The following is a 23,354-nucleotide window of genomic DNA, read 5'->3' as shown; positions in this document are numbered from 1 at the left end:
TCGGTTTATAGTCTCGCATGTATTGTTGCCACAACCTAGTTTTCTACAGGAATCAAATTGTTGCAAAGTTCTTACTGGTAACACTCTAATATCCGGGTACATGTAGAGTGTTAACTGTGTATATTTTTTCAGCTGAGTGAGTTTTACACATACATTATTGGGTATTATATTTTCTCCTTTGTAGGTGAATATACGTTCAAATAACCTCCAAAACTTTCAGTATTCCAGTATATTATATTGTATCACAGGTAAATGACATGAAAATATATATGGTGGTCTTGAGCTAACTTTATGCAGTGGTGAAAACATCAACCCAGGTTACTCACGGTTATCCGGCCCCACTATGCGGGTAGTTAGAAAGTGTCCAGGCACTCCTCCTTCTCACCAGACAGCCGTTATCCAGTATAGAACTAGTAGCTTAAAAGATCTCCGCGGTGTATCTCACACACCAAAAAGGATCCAATATTACCACAATTGCGAAGAAATAAGCATTCACAGACCGAGCTAAATCAACACTGTGTATTTATTGTCACATCGAAAAAACAAAGGTTCCACCACTCCACACACATAAGCTACATCCAACGCGTTTCCTGCTGCTAAACAGCACTTCGTCAGGGGTTTTTTCGATGTGACAATAAATACACAGTGTTGATTTAGCTCGGTCTGTGAATGCTTATTTCTTCGCAATTGTGGTAATATTTTACTATATAAGCAGCTCAGAAGATGGATTTGAAATGTGGAAATGTATTCATATAATGAACTAATTCATTTGCTGTATATTCACAGATGAAGGAACAAACAAATTTAATGCCTCAGGGTTTTAATGCAACTATATAAGCAATATTTTTCTCTTACAGTAGGGACCTAATATGGATTAACATCATTAAAACTGTGGGGAATGAATTAATGCTACAATACTACTGACAGGCAAAAATGGAAGAACTGATCAGACAAGTATTTATTCTTTCTATTTATAAAATATTAGCAATATTGTATAATAGTATAATATAGTGTATATCACATATAAAAATTCAATACAAAATACATAAAATAAATATGTTTCCCATTAAAATGGTATTTGATGAACTTTAGAAATGTTTTATTAGAATGTATACATTAACTTACAGGTCATCATTTTGCATAAATAAACAGATATTTAGTGTTGTTTTTATCTGAACGTTTAAGCTAACATATCTATATTTTTCATTGCTCTGATATATCAATTTTATCAAATAACACTGTCCCTAAATAAAGTTAATTCTATAGTAGATGTTACCTAATTTATATTCTATTTAATGAATTGATATAAAGGCGACGTTCAGTTGTTCTGTGAAAGGAAATAAATCTATTTTTCCAATAGTAATATTACAAGAATGAATTTTTGAAGTACTCAATATTTCATACATTTGAGAACACTTTTATGTGTTTCCCACATTTTTTCTGGCCCATGGATTTGCACAGAGTATTTATCATGCTCAGATTGTTGAAATTAAAGTTTCATTTGATATCTTTTTGATTTTATTATAAACATATTTTGCTCATACCACATATGATAATTTCTCTTGCTAAAACTGATATTGATAATATGTATTCCCTCAATTATTTTAAAAAACATACAACATACACAACTGAGAAATGGAAGCAGACCAAATTCATTTAGGTGCAGCTAATATCATTCATATTTATTGCTGTTATTATTATTATCATCATCATTATTTTTATTGTTGTTATTATAAAATGTACAGATATTATTCAATAACTCCTAACATGCCCTGTACCAGAGTTTTGCTAGATAAATATACAATATTGGTCTAAACTTGTAATGCTGTTGACCTGATTGTTTAAACATTTCTATTCAAAGAGCTTCTTAATTACACCCATTGCATGAATGAAGGAATACGGTGATTATAAGTGTGTAAGTTAAAATCCTGTATGAAGGCAATTCAAAGTCTATCTATTTAAAATGTCATGTATAGTAATTAATCATATAACATATTAATATATCTTTTACTAGGCTAGGCAGAACAAAACAAAAAAAAAGAAAAGGAAAATGTCTAAGAATGTGAGAAACCACACACACACACACACATATATATATATATATATATATATATATATATATATATATATATATATATAAATAAAATATATATATAAAAAGTGTGTGTGTATGTATATATATATATATATATACAGTATATATATATTTATTATATATAAGTCTGTGTGTAAATATATATATATATATATATATATATATATATATATATATATATATATATATATATATATATTAACTATATATATTATTTGTTTTCTTTAATTTGGTACTACTTAATACTACTACTACTAATAATAACAATAACTTTTTGATGGGGTGTTAAATACAGTATCTGGAAATATAAAACTCACCTTGCTTTTTTGGTGTGACAACATTTTCAGTTGTCTGAACATCTTTTTCTAAAATGGGGAAACATATTTAGATTAAGTCATATTCTTCACAATATCCTGATATATGTGTATATATATATATATATATATATATACACACACACATACATACATATTATAATATATATATATATATATATATATATATATATATATATATATATATATATAGCAGCACAGTAAATGCTTTGTGCAAAGCAAACGGAAATAGCAAGTCATGCATTTAGTGGTAACTGTAGCTTTATTATGTGATAGCCATTAACAACTCCAGTGATGTATAATATGCAAAGCCTGACACATTAATAAGAATGGCATAAAGCAAAAATGAAGTTAACTATAAATAGTATGTCTTCATGCATAAACTGGCTTGGAGGCATAATGTTTATTCTGATATATGATTATTGTCTCAAGCATAGCTTTTGTCTTTAAAGTGAAAGTTAATCCTAGCATTTGTAAAACGCTAGGATTGACTATTGAAACAAACAAAGGGGACTTCATGTTGAAATCTCCTTTATTTGTCTCAACCGATCAGCGATTTGAGCTACTAAGTTTGAATCTCTTAGCCAATAGCAGTGCGGTAAATCCGGCTTGGCGCCCATGGGAGATGGATTTACCGCACTGCTATTGGCTAAGAGGTAATTGCTGTGGCATTTGTGAGCAGCTCAAATCGCTGATCGGTTGAACCAAATAAAGGAGCTTTCTACATGAATTATTTTATACTTCATGAATGAAAGTCCCCTTTATTTGTTTCAATAGTCAATCCTAGCGTTTGTGAAATGCTAGGATTAACTTTCACTTTAGTGTTTTAAAATGGTGTGTTTATATGGAATCTGCTTAAGAAATCTTTACAGATATAGGGCTAGAATATGAATGGAGTGCAATTTATTGATCCAGCTCACACTTGAAATTCGCAAGATAGAGGCTTTTTGTGCGCATTGGGTAGCACTCATATTACAAGTTTAAAGTAAAAAGTGTTCACATGAGCACTAAACCGATGAGTGCATAAAACTTGGATATTATGTTATCCTAATTGCTATAGAAACATTACATATACTGCGTTACTCTATTTTTCTGTGCTGGGATTTATTAAATTTGTTATTTTTATATGCTGTTTTTATGTTTTTCCCCACTTTGTAGTTGAGCTTAACAGTTAACCAAAGCTCTGAAGTCACGATATCCCGACGTGCGTTAAATTAAATTGCCCTTAAGTGAACTCATAAAATGCACTCTATTTCTGATGCGCCGTGATTAAACCCCTTAACGCTTATGCGCAACAGTTAGCGTGCCACTCGTAATCTAGCCCAAAATGTATATAGCCCAAGCTGAATTTATGAACAATTAAGCCTGTTTTTTGACCAGGTACAACATACTTTTTGGTGTTTTCACTGTAAAAAAGAGACATATATTAAAGAAACATAATCTTTAAAAAACAAATATTTGAAAAAATATTTATTTGTATTTTTAACCAGACAATTTAACATACAGTACCCAACTGCATAGAAAAAAATATTTAGTGTTTAGATGTTCATAGTGTTGTGGGGCTCTTACAGCCCCCTTTCTGGTCCCACACAGCAGTTAGAGGAACATGAGATCCATAGTTTGAAACATAGAATTTTGGCTTTTCCAAGATGCATTTAATTGCTCTGAATACCAAGGCATTTGGTCCAAGGATGACTCTAGCGGAGCCCAAACAGTTTTTACATTTTTGACCCTAATTAATCTACAGTTTCTACTTGGTAATTCACTTTAAAATGTTTTTAATTTTCATATAATTTATTTGTCCCACGAATTTAAGCACCAGAATCAGTTAAAGGGATACTAAACCCATTTTTTTTTAATTCAGATAGAACATGCAATTTTAAGCAACTTTCTTATTTCTCCTATTCATTTTTCTTCGTTCTCTTGGTATCTTTATTTAAAAAGCAGGAATGTAAACTTTGGAGCAGGCCCATTTTTGGTTTAGCACCTATGTAGCGCTTGCTTATTGGTGGCTAGATGTAGCCACCAATCAGCAAGTGCTACCCAGGGTGCTAAAACAAAAATGGGCCAGCTCCAAAGCTTACATTTATGCTTTTTCAAATAAAGATACCAAGAAAACAAAGATACATAGAAAGTTGTTTAACCCCTTGAGTGTTAACGACGGCTCTGAGCCTCCGCAGAGTTTCCCACTCTGGTGCTAACGACGGCTCAGAGCCATCGCTAGCACGCTCCCACCTTGAGGGAGATCTGGGGGCCCCCACTGGCTCCTACCCCGGCGATTGGGGCCTGCATAGTGACAGGCATCGCCGGGGCTTCACGTTTTATTTGTTTGTGAAGAGTGAGTGTATAAAGAATTTACCTTGTTTTGACAGTGTGACAACTTTATCAGGTATTTTGATATCTTTCTCTAGAACAGGAAATAAAAAAAAAAGATTGTCAAAGCTAAAAAACACTATCTAGCTTTAAATAAAAATACAGAGCATTAGATAATAATACACTAAATGCTTGCCATGCAGAGTAGACTGAGACAGCATTTGAAATCATCTCATCTGTGATAACGTAATACATAAGCCTAACACAAAGATGAAAAATCACATAATGCAAACAGATAAGTTCATTATTTATGATTGATATGACTTGATGCAGAAAATGAGTGTTTAATTTGTGGTTTCTGCGGAAGCTAATGGTTTAAACAGGTAAGTGATTAATATCTGAAGCATGAAGATGTTGTTTAGTTTAATGAGTGGGGTCAACTGGACATTTAAGGGGGAATGATTTGCATATAATCTAAAATAGCAATAAAGCAAAATCCACCTCAAACATTCTACTACATACTTTTCACTTCTTTGACTTTGACTGCAAAACATGGATACAAGGGACAGAAAAAATAATTGTTTATGAGAGAATACTTCCAATGACATGCATAAATTGTACAACGATACTTTATGTATTTAGAGGGAAAAACATATGTAAATGGCTGAATGTATGTTCTGGGTTAGACCTGAAAGTGTATGGATATCCATGGCATTAAAGGGAAAGGAAAACTGAAATTTACATGATTCAGATAGAGCACGCTAGAAAAATGCATTTGTTTGGTTACAAATGCACATTCGTTAATTAAACCTGCATGTTTGTCTGTTTTTCATTAATTAAATTTCCAAACGAATGCAGCACAAAATTTAAATACAACAAAGGAATAATGAGAAATTCCTCAGTATTAATTTATTTCTTTTAAATAGTTAAAATAATTACCTTTAGTGTTCTGGAGAGCACTGCTAACCCATTGCCGGACTATTATCCGACGGACATTTGGCCGACTGACATTTGTGTGACAGATAATATTCTGTCGGATAACAGTCCAGCCAGGAGATAGATAGATAGATAAGGATAGATACAGATTGAAATATAGATTAGATAGATAGATTAGATAGATTAGATAGAACTACAAGAAGGGACACAGTACTCACGCATTCTGTATGCGCTTTAAAAGCACAGGACCTATGGTTAGGTTCCCAAAGCCAGTTGCGGTGCCTGAGGCTCTGATTAGAACAGAGCACTCTGGAGCGTATCTGCCCTCGGCCGTCTCTAAGACATATGTCTGACGGACAAATGTGCTAAGGCATTCTGTCCGAGAACCGTGCTAACCCACTCCTTCACAGACCCCCAGGCACAGCTAATAGAAGGCTTAGAGAGGCGGCTTCCAGGGACTGCACTAAAGAAGAAGGTCCATTAGAGCAGGCCCTGGGAGACGCCATGCTAGGTTTTCTATTAGCAAGGCCGGGGCTCTGTGAAGAAGAGGAGCAGGTTAACGCAGATCTCCAGCACGCTAAAGTGAAGTATAAAGCTAGAGGTGAACTTTTTCACCTGTAGCTTTGGAAAATTTACATTCATTTAATGAAAACTAATGTAAATGATCCAAAAATGGTTGATACTCGTTTTATTTTAAATTAGATGAATACTGAATAGCACAAGGCATCAAATAGTCTAAATAGGAAGAATTATTAATATTCGGAACGAAAGATTTGGCCGAATCTAATATTTTGGCTATTCACATATCTAGAGTATACAACTTTCCAATTTACATCTATCATCAAATTTACTTCATCTGTTTACTGGTATCCTTTAATGAAGGAGCAGCAATAAACTACTAGGAACTAGCTAAACACATTGGGTGAGACAATGACAACAGGCAAATTTGTGTAGCCACCAATCAGCAGCTAGCTACTAGTACTACCTTGCTGCTCCTGAGGCTACCTAGGTTTTCTATTAACAAATTAGATAATAAAGGTAAATTTAATTTTTTTTTAATTTGCATGCTCTGGCATCTACTTATCAAGCCGTCAACCGCAAATACGCTGGAATTCTGCAGCGTAATTGTGGCAAGCTTGATTCTCCTCAATTATCAAAGCCTACAGACTGGCAAAAGTAGAATTTTGTGACGTAACATACGATCCGCCGGTCTCAGTCCGACACAGATCGATGCTTACATCACTACAGATGTTCCGAATGCAAATTCGGCACTATCTAACTACTTTTGCTAGTTAACAAATGTCTACCAGGTACGCTCGGCACTAATCCAGCCCAGCGTACCTGGTTTTCAATCTGCCGCCCTGGAGGCGGCGGATGCCATAGGAATCAAGTCTGAAAGCAGTGAAAGCTTATGTTCGCTGCTGCCCGATATCCCATTGAACACCCTAACATTTTCCCCCCGAGTCTAAACACCCCTAATCTGCCCCCCTTCACCGCCGCCACCTACATTATATTTATTAACCCCTAATCTGCCTTCCGCCACCGCCACCACCTATATTATACTTATTAACCCTTAATCTGCCGCCCGACACCGCCGCCACCTACATAAAAGTATTAACCCCTATCCTGCCGCTCCCGGAGCCCACCACAACTAAATAAATGTATTAATCTCTAAACCGCAAGCCCCCCACATCGCCATAAACTAAATTAACCTATTAATCCCTAAACCTATCAACCCGCTAACTGTACATTAAATATTAACTCATCCCTATCTTATAATAAATTAAAACTTACCTTTAAAATTAAATTAAACTATATTAAACTACTAACCTATTATTAACCTATTCTAACTATTATAATAAAATTACATTAAACTATATTAAATTAATAATTAATCTAACCTAACCTTTATACTAAAAATAGATAAAATTACAAATTAAAATAACTATATTATATGTTTAAACACCTAACCCTACTCAAATAATTTAATTGTACACTAAAAAACTACAAAGTTACAAAAAATAACACACTAACGGCTAGATTTAGAGTTTTGCGGCCAAAGGGGTGCGTTAGCTACGCATGCTTTTTTTCTCCCGCACCTGCTGCGTTAGGATCCAAAAAGGGAGCGTATAGCATATTTACCGCCACTGCAACTCTCGATACCAGCGTTGCTTACGGACGCGACCAGCTTCAAAAACGTGCTCGTGCACGATATCCCCATAGGAAACAATGGGGCAGTTTGAGCTGAAAAAAAACCTAACACCTGCAAAAAAGCAGCGTTCAGCTCCTAACGCAGCCCCATTGTTTCCTATGGGGAAACACTTCCTAAGTCTGCACCTAACACTCTAACATGTACCCCGAGTCTAAACACCCCTAACCTTACACTTATTAACCCCTAATCTGCCGCCCCCGCTATCGCTGACACCTGCATATTTTTTTTAACCCCTAATCTGCCGCTCCGTACACCGCCGCAACCTACGTTATCCCTATGTACCCCTAATCTGCTGCCCCTAACACCGCCGACCCCTATATTATATTTATTAACCCCTAATCTGCCGCCCCCAACGTCGCCTCCACCAACCTACAATTATTAACCCCTAAACTGCCGACCGGACCACACCGCTACTATAATAAATGTATTAACCCCTAAAGCTAAGTCTAACCCTAACACTAACACCCCCCTAAGTTAAATATAATTTAACTCTTATTAAATAAATTATTCCTATTTAAAGCTAAATACTTACCTGTAAAATAAACCCTAATATAGCTACAATATAAATTATAATTATATTGTAGCTATTTTAGGATTAATATTTATTTTACTGATCGGAACAGCCAATAGAATGCGAGCTCAATCTGATTGGCTGATTGGATCAGCCAATCGGATTGAACTTGAATCTGATTGGCTGATTCCACCAGCCAATCAGAATTTTCCTACCTTAATTCCGATTGGCTGATAGAATCCTATCAGCCAATCGGAATTCGAGGGACGCCATCTTGGATGACGTCCCTTAAATGAACCGTCATTCGTCGGGAAGTCGTCGGTGAAGATGGATGTTCCACATCGGCGGGATGAACTACATGGATCCGGAAGAAAGAAGATTGAAGATGCCGCTTGATAGAAGACTTCAGTCGGATCATGGACCTCTTCAGCTCCCGCTTGGATGAAGACTTCAGTCGGATCATGGACATCTTCAGCCCCCCGCTTGGGCTTGGATCAAGACATCGGAGGCTCTTCTGGATCGATCGGTGAACCCGGCGTGGTGAAGACAAGGTAGGAAGATCTTCAGGGGCTTAGTGTTAGGTTTATTTAAGGGGGGTTTGGGTTAGATTAGGGGTATGTGGGTGGTGGGTTTTAATGTTTGGGGGGTATTGTATGTTTTTTTTTACAGGCAAAAGAGCTGAATTCTTTGGGGCATGCCCCGCAAAGGGCCCTTTTCAGGGCTGGTAAGGTAAAAGAGCTTTTCTATTTTAATTTTAGAATAGGGTAGGGCATTTTTTTATTTTGGGGGTCTTTGTTATTTTATTAGGGGGCTTAGAGTAGGTGTAATTAGTTTAAAATTGTTGTAATATTTTTCTAATGTTTGTAAATATTTTTTTATTTTTTGTAACTTAGTTCTTTTTTATTTTTTGTACTTTAGTTAGTTTATTTCATTGTATTTGTTTGTAGGTATTTCATGTAATTAATTTATTGATAGTGTAGTGTTAGGTTTAATTGTAGGTAATTGTAGGTAGTTTATTTAATTTATTTATTGATAGTGTAGTGTTAGGTTTAATTGTAAGTTAGGTTAGGATTTATTTTACAGGTAATTTTGTAATTATTTTAACTAGGTAGCTATTAAATAGTTATTAACTATTTAATAGCTATTGTACCTGTTTAAAATAATTACAAAGTTGCCTGTAAAATAAATATTAATCCTAGAATAGCTACAATATAATTATAATTTATATTGTAGCTATATTAGGGTTTATATTACAGGTAAGTATTTAGCTTTAAATAGGAATAATTTATTTAATAAGAGTTAATTTATTTCGTTAGATTTAAATTATATTTAATTTAGGGGGGTGTTAGTGTTAGGGTTAGACTTAGCTTTAGGGGTTAATACAATTATTATAGTAGCGGCAAGGTCCGGTCGGCAGATTAGGGGTTAATAATTGTAGGTAGGTGGAGGCGACGTTGGGGGCGGCAGATTAAGGGTTAATAAATATAATATAGGGGTCGGCTGTGTTAGGGGCAGCAGATTAGGGGTACATAGGTATAATGTAGGTTGCGGCGGTGTACGGAGTGGCAGATTAGGGGTTAAAAAAAATATGCAGGTGTCAACGATAGCAGGGGCGGCAGATTAGGGGTTAATAAATATAATATAGGAGTCGGTGGTGTTAGGGGCAGCAGATTAGGGGTACATAAGTATAACGTAGGTGGCGGCGGTGTGTGGTTGGCAGATTAGGGGTTAAAATTTTTTAATAGAGTGGCAGCGATGTGGGGGGGCCTCGGTTTAGGGGTATATAGGTAGTTTATGGGTTAAGAGCTTTAACCGGCGTTAGCCCAGAAAGCTCTTAACTCCTGTTTTTTTTCTGCGGCCGGAGTTTTGTCGTTAGATTTCTAACGCTCACTTCAGCCACGACTCTAAATACCAGCGTTAGAAAGATCCCATTGAAAAGATAGGATACGCAATTGACGTAAGGGGATCTGCGGTATGGAAAAGTCGCGGCTGCAAAGTGAGCGTTCGACCCTTTCCTGACTGACTCTAAATACCAGTGGTAGCCCAAAACCAGCGTTAGGAGCCTCTAACGCTGGTTTTGACAGCTAACGCCAAACTCTAAATCTAGCCGTAAGTTACACAAAAAATAAACACTAAGTTACAAAAAATAAAAAAGAAATTATAAAAGATTTAAACTAATTACACCTAATCTAATAGCCCTATGAAAATAAAAAAGCCTGCCCCAAAATAAAAAAAACCCTAGTCTACAATAAACTACAAATAGCCCTTAAAAGGGCATTTTGCGGGGCATTGCCCCAAAGTAATCAGCTCTTTTATCTGTAAAAGATGGGCATTGCCCTTAAAAAGGCATTTAGCTCTATTGCAGGTATAAGTCCTAATCTAAAACTAAAAACCACCCAATAAACCCTTAAAAAATCCTAACACTAACCCCAGAAGATTTACTTACAGTTTTGAAGATCCGGGAGAAGTCCTCAACGAAGCGGCCGAAGTCTTCATCCAAGCCCGCAGAAGTCTTCATCCAGACGGCATCTTCGCGAGCGGCTCCATCTTCAAGACATCCGACGAGGAGCATCCTCTTCCTTCCGATGACTACCGACGAATGAAGGTTCCTTTAAATGATGTCATCCAAGATGGCGTCCCTTAGATTCCGATTGGCTGATAGAATTATATCAGCAATCGGAATTAAGGTAGAAAAAATCCTATTGGCTGTTGCAATCAGCCAATAGGATTGAGCTTTCATCCTATTGGCTGATCCAATCAGCCAATAGAATGCAAGCTCAATCCTATTGGCTGATTGCAACAGCCAATAGGATGAAAGCTCAATACTATTGGCTGATTACAACAGCCAATAGGATTTTTTCAACCTTAATGCCGATTGGCTGATAGAATTCTATCAGCCGATCAGAATCTAAGGGACGCCATCTTGGATGACGTCACTTAAAGGAACCGTCATTCAGTAAGAAGACTCCGGATGAAGAGGATGCTCCGCGTCGGATGTCTTGAAGATGGAGCCGCTCCGCGTTGGATGGATGAAGACTTCTGCCTGTCTGGAGGACCACTTTGCCCAGTTGGATGAAGACTTCTGCCGCTTCCTTGAGGATGGATGTCTGGTCTTCAGAACAGTAAGTCGATCTTCAGGGGGTTAGTGTTAGTTAGGGTTTTTTTAAGGGTGAATTGGGTGGGTTTTATTTTTATGTTAGGGCTTTGGGCCGCAAAAGAGCTAACTGCCCTTTTAAGGGCAATTCCCATCCAAATTCCCTTTTCAGGGCAATGGGGAGCTTAGGTTTTTTTTAGTTAGGGTTTTATTTGGGGGGGTTTGGTTGTGTGGGTGGTGGGTTTTACTGTTGAGGGGGTTGTTTGTATTTTTTTTACAGGTAAAAGAGCTGATTACTTTGGGACATTGCCCCGCAAAAGGCCCTTTTAGAGGCTATTGGTAGTTTAGTTTAGCCTAGGGTTTTTTTATTTGGGGGGGGGCTTTTTTATTTTGATAGGGCTATTAGATTAGGTGTAATTAGTTTAAATATCTTGTAATTTGTTTTTTATTTTCTGTAATTTAGTTTTTTTTGTTTTTGTACTTTAGATAATTGTGTATAATTTATTTAATTGTATTTAATTTAGGTAATTTAGTTAATTAATAAAAAAAAGTAATACATGCATATAAGGATTACCTTGTTTTTCAGGTGTTTGTGAAACTGTCTCTGTATAGAAAACAAAATAATAATTAGGCTACCTGAGAATATTTGTAAAACCTGTTCTCAAAGTCATTCTTTAAGTATATGTTGTATAGTTTGCCACACATGTGATAGATAGCTGCTTCTATTTCTGATAGCAAATCATGTGAGATACTTCTCACACAGATGAACTGGAAAATGTCATTAGTTCATTACATAGTTGGTAAGTAATCATGCAGTAGCTTGTTGCTTAAGCCATCATTTCTGAGGATGCCAGCAGTTCTCTAGCGTAATGGTAATTTTTTATATATTAGATCACACAGGCATTTTATTTTAAGGATGCAAAGCAAATGAAATAGCTTGTAAATGTAATCTGCACAATAATATGTACAATATTCTCTGTATAAATTACAACATACTTTTTGTTGATTTGACTGCAAAAAAAAAATGAAACAGAGATAGAATAAAATAACTGTTGAAGTGTATTTAAAATAAAATACACATGTACATTTGTAATAGACAAAATTGACAAATATAGTCAAATTTGAGAGGGTACAATACAATGAATACAGGCTCTGTAAAATTCTTAAACTAAGCACTACACCAACCAAAAAAACAAACACCTAAATGATAAATCATTGTTACAAAATGTCCTCTGTGCAGGTATTGTGTTATATTTAATTATATTGTCAAATGTGTTTGTTCTAATGGTATTTTTCTTAAACCCTTAACTGCTCTCCGTAGCAGGACCCTCTTCCTCCTGTACTAGATTTGTTTAGTTTTGCTATGTTTTGTATTTTAGCAAAATCATTGTCATTGTATACCCCTATCATTGTACCCAGCGCTATGAAATTTGGCGGCGCTATACAAATAAATGATAATAATAATAAATGACAACATGCGGTGCATCCAGGGATGTTTGTGACATCCCCGTGCATGGGGTGTTTTTAACGGTCTGTCTTGGGAATAGAAAGTTAAAGCATCATTTAAAAGAAAATAAAGTAAATTAATAAATAAAAAAATAAATACTTTTTTTAATGAAGGGGTGTCAAGGGACTTATAGGGCTAGATTGAGAGCGGCAAGCTAACTGTTGCACGCAAGTGAAAAGGGGTTTATCGCGGCTCTTTGTACACATCGGAAATAGTGTGGTATTACACGTTGAAAACACGTTCGCTTGAGCACAATTGAATATAACGCACATCGGGATAGTGCAAAGCTCTGGTTAACTGCAACGTGAGACAAAAAAGTTGCATAAAAAACATTCAAAAGTTCAGTTTCCCTAATAATAACACTGTCTGATAAAAATTAATAAAAAAAAATGCATAAAAAAAGTATAAGTGCACAAAGATATGAGGTTTCGGGTGTTAGAAAAGGGTTGAAAATTGCTCAGCAGTTAAAGGATTAAAAAGAATACCTAAGTAGGTAGTATGCATGTCTCTATAGAACTATATGGCAGAAGTTTTAAACAAATGTTTTTCAAAGAAGTTTATCAAGAGAACAAAATACATTTGATAATAGACATTGTAAGCAAAACTTACGATATCAGTTTTGCTGCTCAGAGTCAGATGCACAATATACTTTGCTAAATTAATTATTTAGGAGAATGACTTTTATTTTCCTATTACAACCTAAGGCCTAGATTTGGAGTTTGGCGGTAGCCGTGAAAACCAGCGTTAGAGGCTCCTAACGCTGGTTTTAGGCTACCGCCGGTATTTGGAGTCAGTCAGGAAAGGGTCTAACGCTCACTTTTCAGCCGCGACTTTTCCATACCGCAGATCCCCTTACGTCAATTGCGTATCCTATCTTTTCAATGGGATCTTCCTAACTCCGGTATTTAGAGTCGTGTCTGAAGTGAGCGTTAGAAATCTAACGTCAAAACTCCAGCCGCAGAAAAAAGTCAGTAGTTAAGAGCTTTCTGGGCTAACGCCGGTTCATAAAGCTCTTAACTACTGTACTCTAAAGTACACCAACACCCATAAACTACCTATGTACCCTAAACCGAGGTCCCCCCACATCGCCGCCACTCGATTAAATTTTTTAACCCCTAATCTGCCGACCGCCACCTACGTTATACTTATGTACCCCTAATCTGCTGCCCCTAACACCGCCGACCCCTGTATTATATTTATTAACCCCTAACCTGCCCCCCACAATGTCGCCTCCACCTGCCTACACTTATTAACCCCTAATCTGCCAACCGCAAAGCGCCGCTACTTACGTTATCCTTATGTACCCCTAATCTGCTGCCCCTAACACCGCCGACCCCTATATTATATTTATTAACCCCTAATCTGCCCCCCACAACGTCGCCTCCACCTGCCTACACTTATTAACCCCTAATCTGCCGAGCTGACCGCACCCCTATTATAATAAAGTTATTAACCCCTAATCCGCCTCACTAACCCTATAATAAATAGTATTAACCCCTAATCTGCCCTCCCTAACATCGCCAACACCTAACTTCAAACATTAACCCCTAATCTGCCGACTGGAGCTCACCGCTATTCTAATAAATGTATTAACCCCTAAAGCTAAGTCTAACCCTAACACTAACACCCCCCTAAATTAAATATAATTTAAATCTAACGAAATAAATTAACTCTTATTAAATAAATTATTCCTATTTAAAGCTAAATACTTACCTGTAAAATAAATCCTAATATAGCTACAATATAAATTATATTTATATTATAGCTATTTTAGGATTTATATTTATTTTACAGGTAACTTTGTATTTATTTTAACCAGGTACAATAGCTAAAATAGTTAAAATAATTACAAAATTACCTGTAAAATAAATCCTAAACTAAGTTACAATTAAACCTAACACTACACTATCAATACATTAATTAAATACAATATCTACAAATAAATACAATGAAATAAACTAACTAAAGTACAAAAAGTAAAAAAGAACTAAGTTACAAAAAATAAAAAAATATTTACAAACATCAGAAAAATATTACAACAATTTTAAACTAATTACACCTACTCTAAGCCCCCTAATAAAATAACAAAGACCCCCAAAATAAAAAAAATGCCCTACCCTATTCTAAATTACTAAAGTTCAAAGCTCTTTTACCTTACCAGCTCTGAAGAGGGCCCTTTGCGGGGAATGCCCCAAAGAATTCAGCTCTTTTGCCTGTAAAAAAAACACATACAATACCCCCCCAACATTACAACCCACCACCCACATACCCCTAATCTAACCCAAACCCCCCTTAAATAAACCTAACACTAAGCCCCTGAAGATCTTCCTACCTTATCTTCACCATACTAGGTTCACCGATCGATCCAGAAGAGCCCAAGCAGGGGGCTGAAGATGTCCATGATCCGGCTGAAGTCATCATCCAAGCGGGAGCTTAAGAGGTCCATGATCCGGCTGAAGTCATCATCCAAGCGGGAGCTGAAGAGGTCCATGATCCGGCTGAAGTCTTCTATCAACGGCATCTTCAATCTTCTTTCTTCCGGATCCATCTTGCAGACCTCCGACGCGGAACATCCTGCTGGCCCGACGGACTACCGACGAATGAAGGCTCCTTTAAGGGACGTCATCCAAGATGGCGTCCCTCGAATTCCGATTGGCTGATAGGATTCTATCAGCCAATCGGAATTAAGGTAGGAAAATTCTGATTGGCTGATGGAATCAGCCAATCAGAATCAAGTTCAATCCGATTGGCTGATCCGATCAGCCAATCAGATTGAGCTCGCATTCTATCTTGGATGATGACTTCATCCCGCTTGGATGATGACTTCAGCCGGATCATGGACCTCTTCAGCTCCCGCTTGGATGATGACTTCAGCCGGATCATGGACATCTTCAGCCCCCTGCTTGGGCTTGGATCAGGACATCGGAGGAGCTCTTCTAGATCGATCGGTGAACCTGGTATGGTGAAGATAAGGTAGGAAGATCTTCAGGGGCTTAGTGTTAGGTTTATTTAAGCGGGGTTTGGGTTAGATTAGTGGTATGTGGGTGGTGGGTTGTAATGTTGGGGGGGGTATTGTATGTGTTTTTTTTTACAGGCAAACGAGCTGAATTCTTTGGGGCATGCCCCGCAAAGGGCCCTGTTCAGGGCTGGTAAGGTAAAAGAGCTTTGAACTTTAGTAATTTAGAATAGGGTAGGGCATTTTTTTATTTTGGGGGGCTTTGTTATTTAATAGGGGGCTTAGAGTAGGTGTAATTAGTTTAAAATTGTTGTAATATTTTTCTAATGTTTGTAAATATTTTTTTATTTTTTGTAACTTAGTTCTTTTTTATTTTTTGTACTTGAGTTAGTTTATTTCATTGTATTTATTTGTAGATATTGTATTTAATTAATGTATTGATAGTGTAGTGTTAGGTTTAATTGTAGGTAATTGTAGGTATTTTATTTAATTAATTTATTGATAGTGTAGTGTTAGGTTTAATTGTAACTTAGGTTAGGATTTATTTTACAGGTAATTTTGTAATTATTTTAACTATTTTAGCTATTAAATAGTTCTTAACTATTTAATAGCTATTGTACCTGGTTAAAATAAATACAAAGTTACCTGTAAAATAAATATAAATCCTAAAATAGCTATAATATAATTATAATTTATATTGTAGCTATATTAGGGTTTATTTTACAGGTACGTATTTAGCTTTAAATAGGAATAATTTATTTATTTTAATAAGAGTTAATTAATTTCGTTATATTTAAGTTAGGGGGGTGTTAGTGTTAGGTTTAGACTTAGCTTTAGGGGTTAATACATTTATTAGAATAGCGGTGAGCTCCAGTCGGCAGATTAGGGGTTAATGTTTGAAGTTAGGTGTCGGCGATGTTAGGGAGGGCAGATTAGGGGTTAATACTATTTATTATAGGGTTAGTGAGGCGGATTAGGGGTTAATAACTTTATTATAATAGCGGTGCGGTCCGGTCGGCAGATTAGGGGTTAATAAGTGTAGGCAGGTGGAGGCGACGTTGTGGGGGGCAGATTAGGGGTTAATAAATATAATATAGGGGTCGGCGGTGTTAGGGACAATGTAAGTAGCGGCGGTTTACGGAGCGGCAGATTAGGGGTTAATAATAATATGCAGGGGTCAGCGATAGCGGGGGCGGCAGAATAGGGGTTAATAAGTGTAAGGTTAGGGGTGTTTAGACTCGGCGTACATGTTAGAGTGTTAGGTGCAGACGTAGGAAGTGTTTCCCCATAGCAAACAATGGGGCTGCGTTAGGAGCTGAACGCGGCTTTTTTGCAGGTGTTAGGTTTTTTTCAGCTCAAACAGCCCCATTGTTTCCTATGGGGGAATCGTGCATGAGCACGTTTTTGAAGCTGGCCGCTTCCGTAAGCAACTCTGGTATCGAGAGTTGAAGTTGCGTTAAATATGCTCTACGCTCCTTTTTTGGAGCCTAACGCATCCATTCTGTGGACTCTCAATACCAGAGTTATTTAAAAGGTGCGGCCAGAAAAAAGCCAGCGTTAGCTACGTGGGTCGTTACCGACAAAACTCTAAATCTAGCCGAGTATAAGCAAATAGATGAATACTCTTAAAATGATGGTAAAGCTTACATGTTTTAAAATTAGGTTCGGAATCTAAGCGATATTTTAGAGGGACTTTAATTGATCACTTCTAATGAAGATGTGCTGTAAGTTATTCTTTTAATCTAGCTGTGCCATTCTAATACCCTGTGCTCTGACCGCCCACTTCAAAAGATTTTTGTGAGCTAACAGTTTTGACTATCCTCCAATCGGTGCTCTAGCTAAAAAAAATAAATAGTTTGAATGCCGTAGGGCTAGAGAGCCGATTGAAGAACAATCAAAACAGTTAGCTCACAAAAAATGAGTTTTGAAGTGGGCGGCAAGAAAAGGGGATTAGAATAGCACAGAGTAAAAAGGTAAGTTAGAGCGCCTCTTTATTAGAAGTGATCCATTAAAGGGATACTAAATCCAAGAATTTTCTTTTGTGATAGAGCATGCAATTTTAAGCAACTTTCTAATTTACTTCATTCTTTTGCTATCTTTAATTAAAAAAAAATCAGGAATGTAAGCTTAAGAGCCTGTCCATTTTTGGTTCAGCCCCTGGGTAGCTGGGTTGCTGATTGGTGGCTAAATGTAGCCACCAATCAGCAAGCACTACTTGGTGTTGAACCAAAAATGGGCTGGCTCCTAACCTTACATTTCTGCTTTTTCAAATAAAGATAGATAGAGAACAACATTTTTTATAAAAGGAGTAAATTAAAAGGTTGTTTAACATTGCATGTTCTATCGGAATCAAGAAAGTAAAAATTTGGGTTTAGTATTGGTTTAAAGTCCCTCTAAAATATCACTTAGATTCTGGACCTGATTTTAAAACATGTAGGGCTAGATTACAAGTAGAGCGCTAAATTATCGCACTTCCACAAACGGACACATTTGTCGGTTTGCGGGAGCAAGATAATTAACCAGCCATTACAATTGGCTGGTTATTGCTACCATGAGCTTGCAGTAGCAATTAGTGCTCAGAAAATTAAACAGAGATCTGGGGGTCGATCCGATAAAAATCGTCGCCCGCAAAAGCCGGCGACGCCAATATTTACGCTGGTTTGGTATCACATATACGGCGTAACCTAGAAGTTACGCGCGTATATTTCTGCCGTCGCCCGTAGTTTTTTGGGCTATAGGCAGGTATACCAAACCAGCGCAGTTTGGTATCCAATATGCAGCGTAAGGACTTACGTGGCGAAAATGGAGAAAACTTACTCCATTTTCACCTCGCCACAAAAAGCAGCCGTAAGAAGCCTTACGCTGACTATTGGAGCCCCGTAACTCCCTAAACTGGCTGCTAAAATAAACCTAACACCTAACGCATGCGCAATGTCTATCTCCCTGTCAACCGCGATCTTCTAAAATAAACCTAACACCTAACGCATGCGCAATGTCTATCTACCTGTCAACCGCGACCCCCCCCCCCGAAATCCCTAATAAAGTTATTAACCCCTAAACCGCCGCTCCCGGACCCCCCCACCATCTACATAAACTAACCCCCCTACTGTGAGCCCCTAAAACCGCCGCCATCTACCTTATCTATCCCCTAATTAGAACCCCTTACACCGCTGTCATCTACCTTATCTATCCCCTAATCTGACCCCTTACACCGCCGCCACCTATATAAAAATTATTAACCCCTAATCTAATCCCTCTATACCGCCGCCAGCTATATTAATATTATTAACCCCTAATGTAAGCCCCTTACACCGCCGCCATCTCTATTAAAATGATTAACCCCTAATTTAATCTATATTATCTATATTAACCCTAAGTATATTATAGTTAATATAGGTATTACATTATATATATTAACTATATTAACCCTAATTATATTAGGGTTAATATAGTTAATATAGTTACTATAGTATTTATATTAACTATATTAACTCTATCTAACCCTAACACCCCTAACTAAATTCTTATTAAATTAATCTAATTCATATTATAAACTAAAATATTCCTATTTAAATCTAAATACTTACCTATAAAATAAACCCTAAGATAGCTACAATATAATTAATAATTACATTGTAGCTATGTTAGGGTTAATATTTATTTTACAGGTAAATTGTTAATTATTTTAACTAGATATAATAGCTATTAAATAGTTATTAACTATTTAATATCTACCTAGTTAAAATAATTACCCAATTACCTGTAAAATTTAATCCTAACCTAAGTTACAAATACACCTACACTATCAATAAATTAAATAAACTACAAACATCTATCTAAAAATACAATTAAATTAACTAAACTAAATTACAAAAAAAACCCCACTAAATTCCAAAAAATAAAAAAAAGATTACAAGATTTTTAAGCTAATTACACCTATTCTAAGCCCCCTAATAAAATAATAAACCCCCAAAATAAAAAAAATTCCCTGCCCTATTCTAAATTAAAAAAGGTTCAAAGCTCTTTACCTTACCAGCCCTTAAAAGGGCCTTTTGTGGGGCATGCCCCAAAGAATTCAGCTCTTTTGCATACAAATACAATACCCCCCCCCCCATTACAACCCACCCTTAAAAAAGCCTAACACTACCCCCCTGAAGATCTCCCTACCTTGTCTTCACCACACCGGGCCGAACTCCTGATCCGATCCGGGCGATGTCTTCCTCCAAGCGGCAAAGAAGAATTCTTCCTCCGGCGATGTCTTCCTCCAAGCGGCAAAGAAGAATTCTTCCTCCGGCGATGTCTTCCTCCAAGCGGCAAAGAAGAATTCTTCCTCCAGCGATGTCTTCCTCCAAGCGGCAGCAAAGTCTTCATTCTTCCGGCGGCATCTTCTTTCTTTGCTCCGCCGCCGCGGAGCATCCATCCCGGCCGACGACTGAACGACGAATGAGGTACCTTTAAATGACGTCATCCAAGATGGCGTCCGCCGAATTCCGATTGGCTGATAGGATTCTATCAGCCAATCGGAATTAAGTTTGAAAAATCTGATTGGCTGATTGGATCAGGCAACAATAGATCGGAACAGCCAATAGAATGCGAGCTCAATCTGATTGGCTGATTGGATCAGGCAATCGGATTGAACTTGAATCTGATTGGCTGATTCAATCAGCCAATCAGATTTTTCAAACTTAATTCCGATTGGCTGATAGAATCCTATCAGCCAATCGGAATTCGGCGGACGCCATCTTGGATGACGTCATTTAAAGGTACCTCATTCGTCGTTCAATCGTCGTCCGGGATGGATGCTCCGCGGCGGCGGAGCGAAGAAAGAAGATTGAAGATGCCGCCGGAAGAATGAAGACTTTGCTGCCGCTTGGAGGAAGACGTCGCCGGAGGAAGAATTCTTCTTTGCCGCTTGGAGGAAGACATCGCCGGAGGAAGAATTCTTCTTTGCCGCTTGGAGGAAGACATCACCCGGATCGGATCAGGAGTTCGGCCCGGTGTGGTGAAGACAAGGTAGGGAGATCTTCAGGGGGGTAGTGTTAGGCTTTTTTAAGGGGGGCTTGGGTGGTTTTAGAATAGGGGTATGTGGGTGGTGGGTTGTAATGGGGGGGGGGTATTGTATTTGTATGCAAAAGAGCTGAATTCTTTGGGGCATGCCCCACAAAAGGCCCTTTTAAGGGCTGGTAAGGTAAAGAGCTTTGAACCTTTTTTAATTTAGAATAGGGCAGGGAATTTTTTTTATTTTGGGGGTTTATTATTTTATTAGGGGGCTTAGAATAGGTGTAATTAGCTTAAAAATCTTGTAATCTTTTTTTTATTTTTTGTAATTTAGTGTTTTTTTTTTTTTTTGCAATTTAGTTTAGTTAATTTAATTGTATTTTTAGATAGATGTTTGTAGTTTATTTAATTTATTGATAGTGTAGGTGTATTTGTAACTTAGGTTAGGATTTATTTTACAGGTAATTGGGTAATTATTTTAACTAGGTAGATATTAAATAGTTAATAACTATTTAATAGCTATTATACCTAGTTAAAATAATTAACAATTTACCTGTAAAATAAATATTAACCCTAACATAGCTACAATGTAATTATTAATTATATTGTAGCTATCTTACGGTTTATTTTATAGGTAAGTATTTAGATTTAAATAGGAATATTTTAGTTTATAAATGAATTAGATTAATTTAATATAAATTTAGTTAGGGGTGTTAGGGTTAGATAGAGTTAATATAAATACTATAGTAACTATATTAACTATATTAACCCTAATATAATTAGGGTTAATATAGTTAATATATATAATGTAATACCTATATTAACTATAATATACTTAGGGTTACTATAGATAATATAGCTGGCGGCGGAGTAGGTAGATTAAATTAGGGGTTAATCATTTTAATAGAGATGGCGGCGGTGTCAGGGGCTTACATTAGAGGTTAATAATTTTAATATAGATGGCGGCGGTGTTAGGGGCTCACTTTAGGGGGTTATAGATATAATATAGCTGGCGGCGGGGTACGGGAGCGACGGTTTAGGGGTTAATAACTTTATTAGGTTGCGGCGGGGTACGGGAGCGTCGGTTTAGGGGTTAATAGCTTTTTTATTGTTAGGATAGTGAGGGGGGATAGCGGATAGAGGGTTAGACGTGTCGGGCTATGTTAGGGAGGCGTGTTAGACGTGTCGGGCTATGTTTAGGAGGCGTGTTAGACAGTGCAGGTGATTTAGACTTTAGTCAGGTTTTATAGGCGCCGGCAGTTTCTAACGTGGCGCAAGTCACTGGGGACTCCAAAAATCTGTACTTACGCAGATTTCTGGACATCGCTGGTTTGTGAGACTTGCGCCACTTTAGCAAGTGACGGCGCCGCATATTGGATGGCTCGAGTTGCGAGCTGAAACTGCGGGCGACGTGGGTTCCCTCGCTTGCGCTGCAAACTGCGATCTATATCGGATCGCGCCCCAAATCTCTAGTTGATTTTCTAAAAGTGCCCCAAATGTCCTCAAAAAAAGAGGGCATTTCAGTTTTTTATTAAAAAAAAATGCTAGCATTTTTTTAATTAAAAAAAACTGCACTAGGCAGTTTTTGGGGCTTTTAAGTTGGTGGGAGTGGGGTGTTAGAAAGAAAATGGCACTGAAAAGTGCCTTTACATTCAGGTCTATGGGAACTGTGTGTTCTTATAGACCACAATGTAAATATATATGTATATGCTTATATACATACTGTATATATTAATACATTAATATATATTAATTACAGTATATACACATTATTATATATACACATAAATATATATGCTTATAGTCATATACATATATCTTTAAAAATGCTGCCCATCACTGCACTACTTACCCCCTTTGTTTTTGCGAGGTTCTAATGCCGTCCCTGACGGCATCAGAATGAGGCTCCCATAGGAGCCTATGGAAGCGTGCTCTTGTGAGACAATGCTTCCTAGATTCGCGAATGCGAGCTTGCGTGCACATTGCGATTTACTTGTAATATTAGTGCACATTATCGTGCGCTGGTATTACAAAGTGGAACACTAATATCGATATTTAGCGCTCCACTTGTAATCTAGCCCATAAAGTTTACCATGACTTTAAGGTCGATTTTATAGCCAGGTGATATGTGTTCACAAACAAGATCTATTCACTATATAGTTAAACTATAGACACGTTTATTTAATCATCTATGTTCATATATTAATTTAATGCAGTTACTAGTAAATTAGAGCTTGTAATGGCTCTTAGTTTGAAAACAGCTTATCAGATCATGTTAACCTGTCTAATAAGTCAGTCAACAAAGCTGCACTATTTTTGCCACACAAAAGGCAGTCTATATATGTAGACAACAGAATTTACATTAAAAAGCATTAAAAACATAAATTACATTATCTT

The 23,354-nt window shown here is 36.9% G+C and overlaps 1 protein-coding gene across 50 annotated transcripts in view; it reads right to left on the bottom strand.

Moving 5' to 3' along the window:
- TRDN (triadin) overlaps nucleotides 1–23,354 on the bottom strand; it is a 950,114-nt gene that overhangs the window by 97,484 nt on the left and 829,276 nt on the right. For all 50 annotated transcript variants that reach the window (XM_053710723.1, XM_053710722.1, XM_053710726.1 and 47 more), the window contains 5 exons: nucleotides 12,493–12,507; nucleotides 12,071–12,100; nucleotides 5,266–5,286; nucleotides 4,790–4,837; nucleotides 2,413–2,460 (listed from right to left, as the gene is read on the bottom strand). In XM_053710723.1, coding sequence (XP_053566698.1) covers nucleotides 2,413–2,460; nucleotides 4,790–4,837; nucleotides 5,266–5,286; nucleotides 12,071–12,100; nucleotides 12,493–12,507 — 162 coding nt within the window. The remainder of the gene's footprint in view (nucleotides 1–2,412; nucleotides 2,461–4,789; nucleotides 4,838–5,265; nucleotides 5,287–12,070; nucleotides 12,101–12,492; nucleotides 12,508–23,354) is intronic.

Source organism: Bombina bombina, chromosome 4, assembly GCF_027579735.1.
Source record: "Bombina bombina isolate aBomBom1 chromosome 4, aBomBom1.pri, whole genome shotgun sequence".
Classification (NCBI taxonomy): domain Eukaryota; kingdom Metazoa; phylum Chordata; class Amphibia; order Anura; family Bombinatoridae; genus Bombina; species Bombina bombina.
Note: the sequence above shows the minus strand (reverse complement) of the source record. Positions and strands in the feature narration are given on the sequence as shown.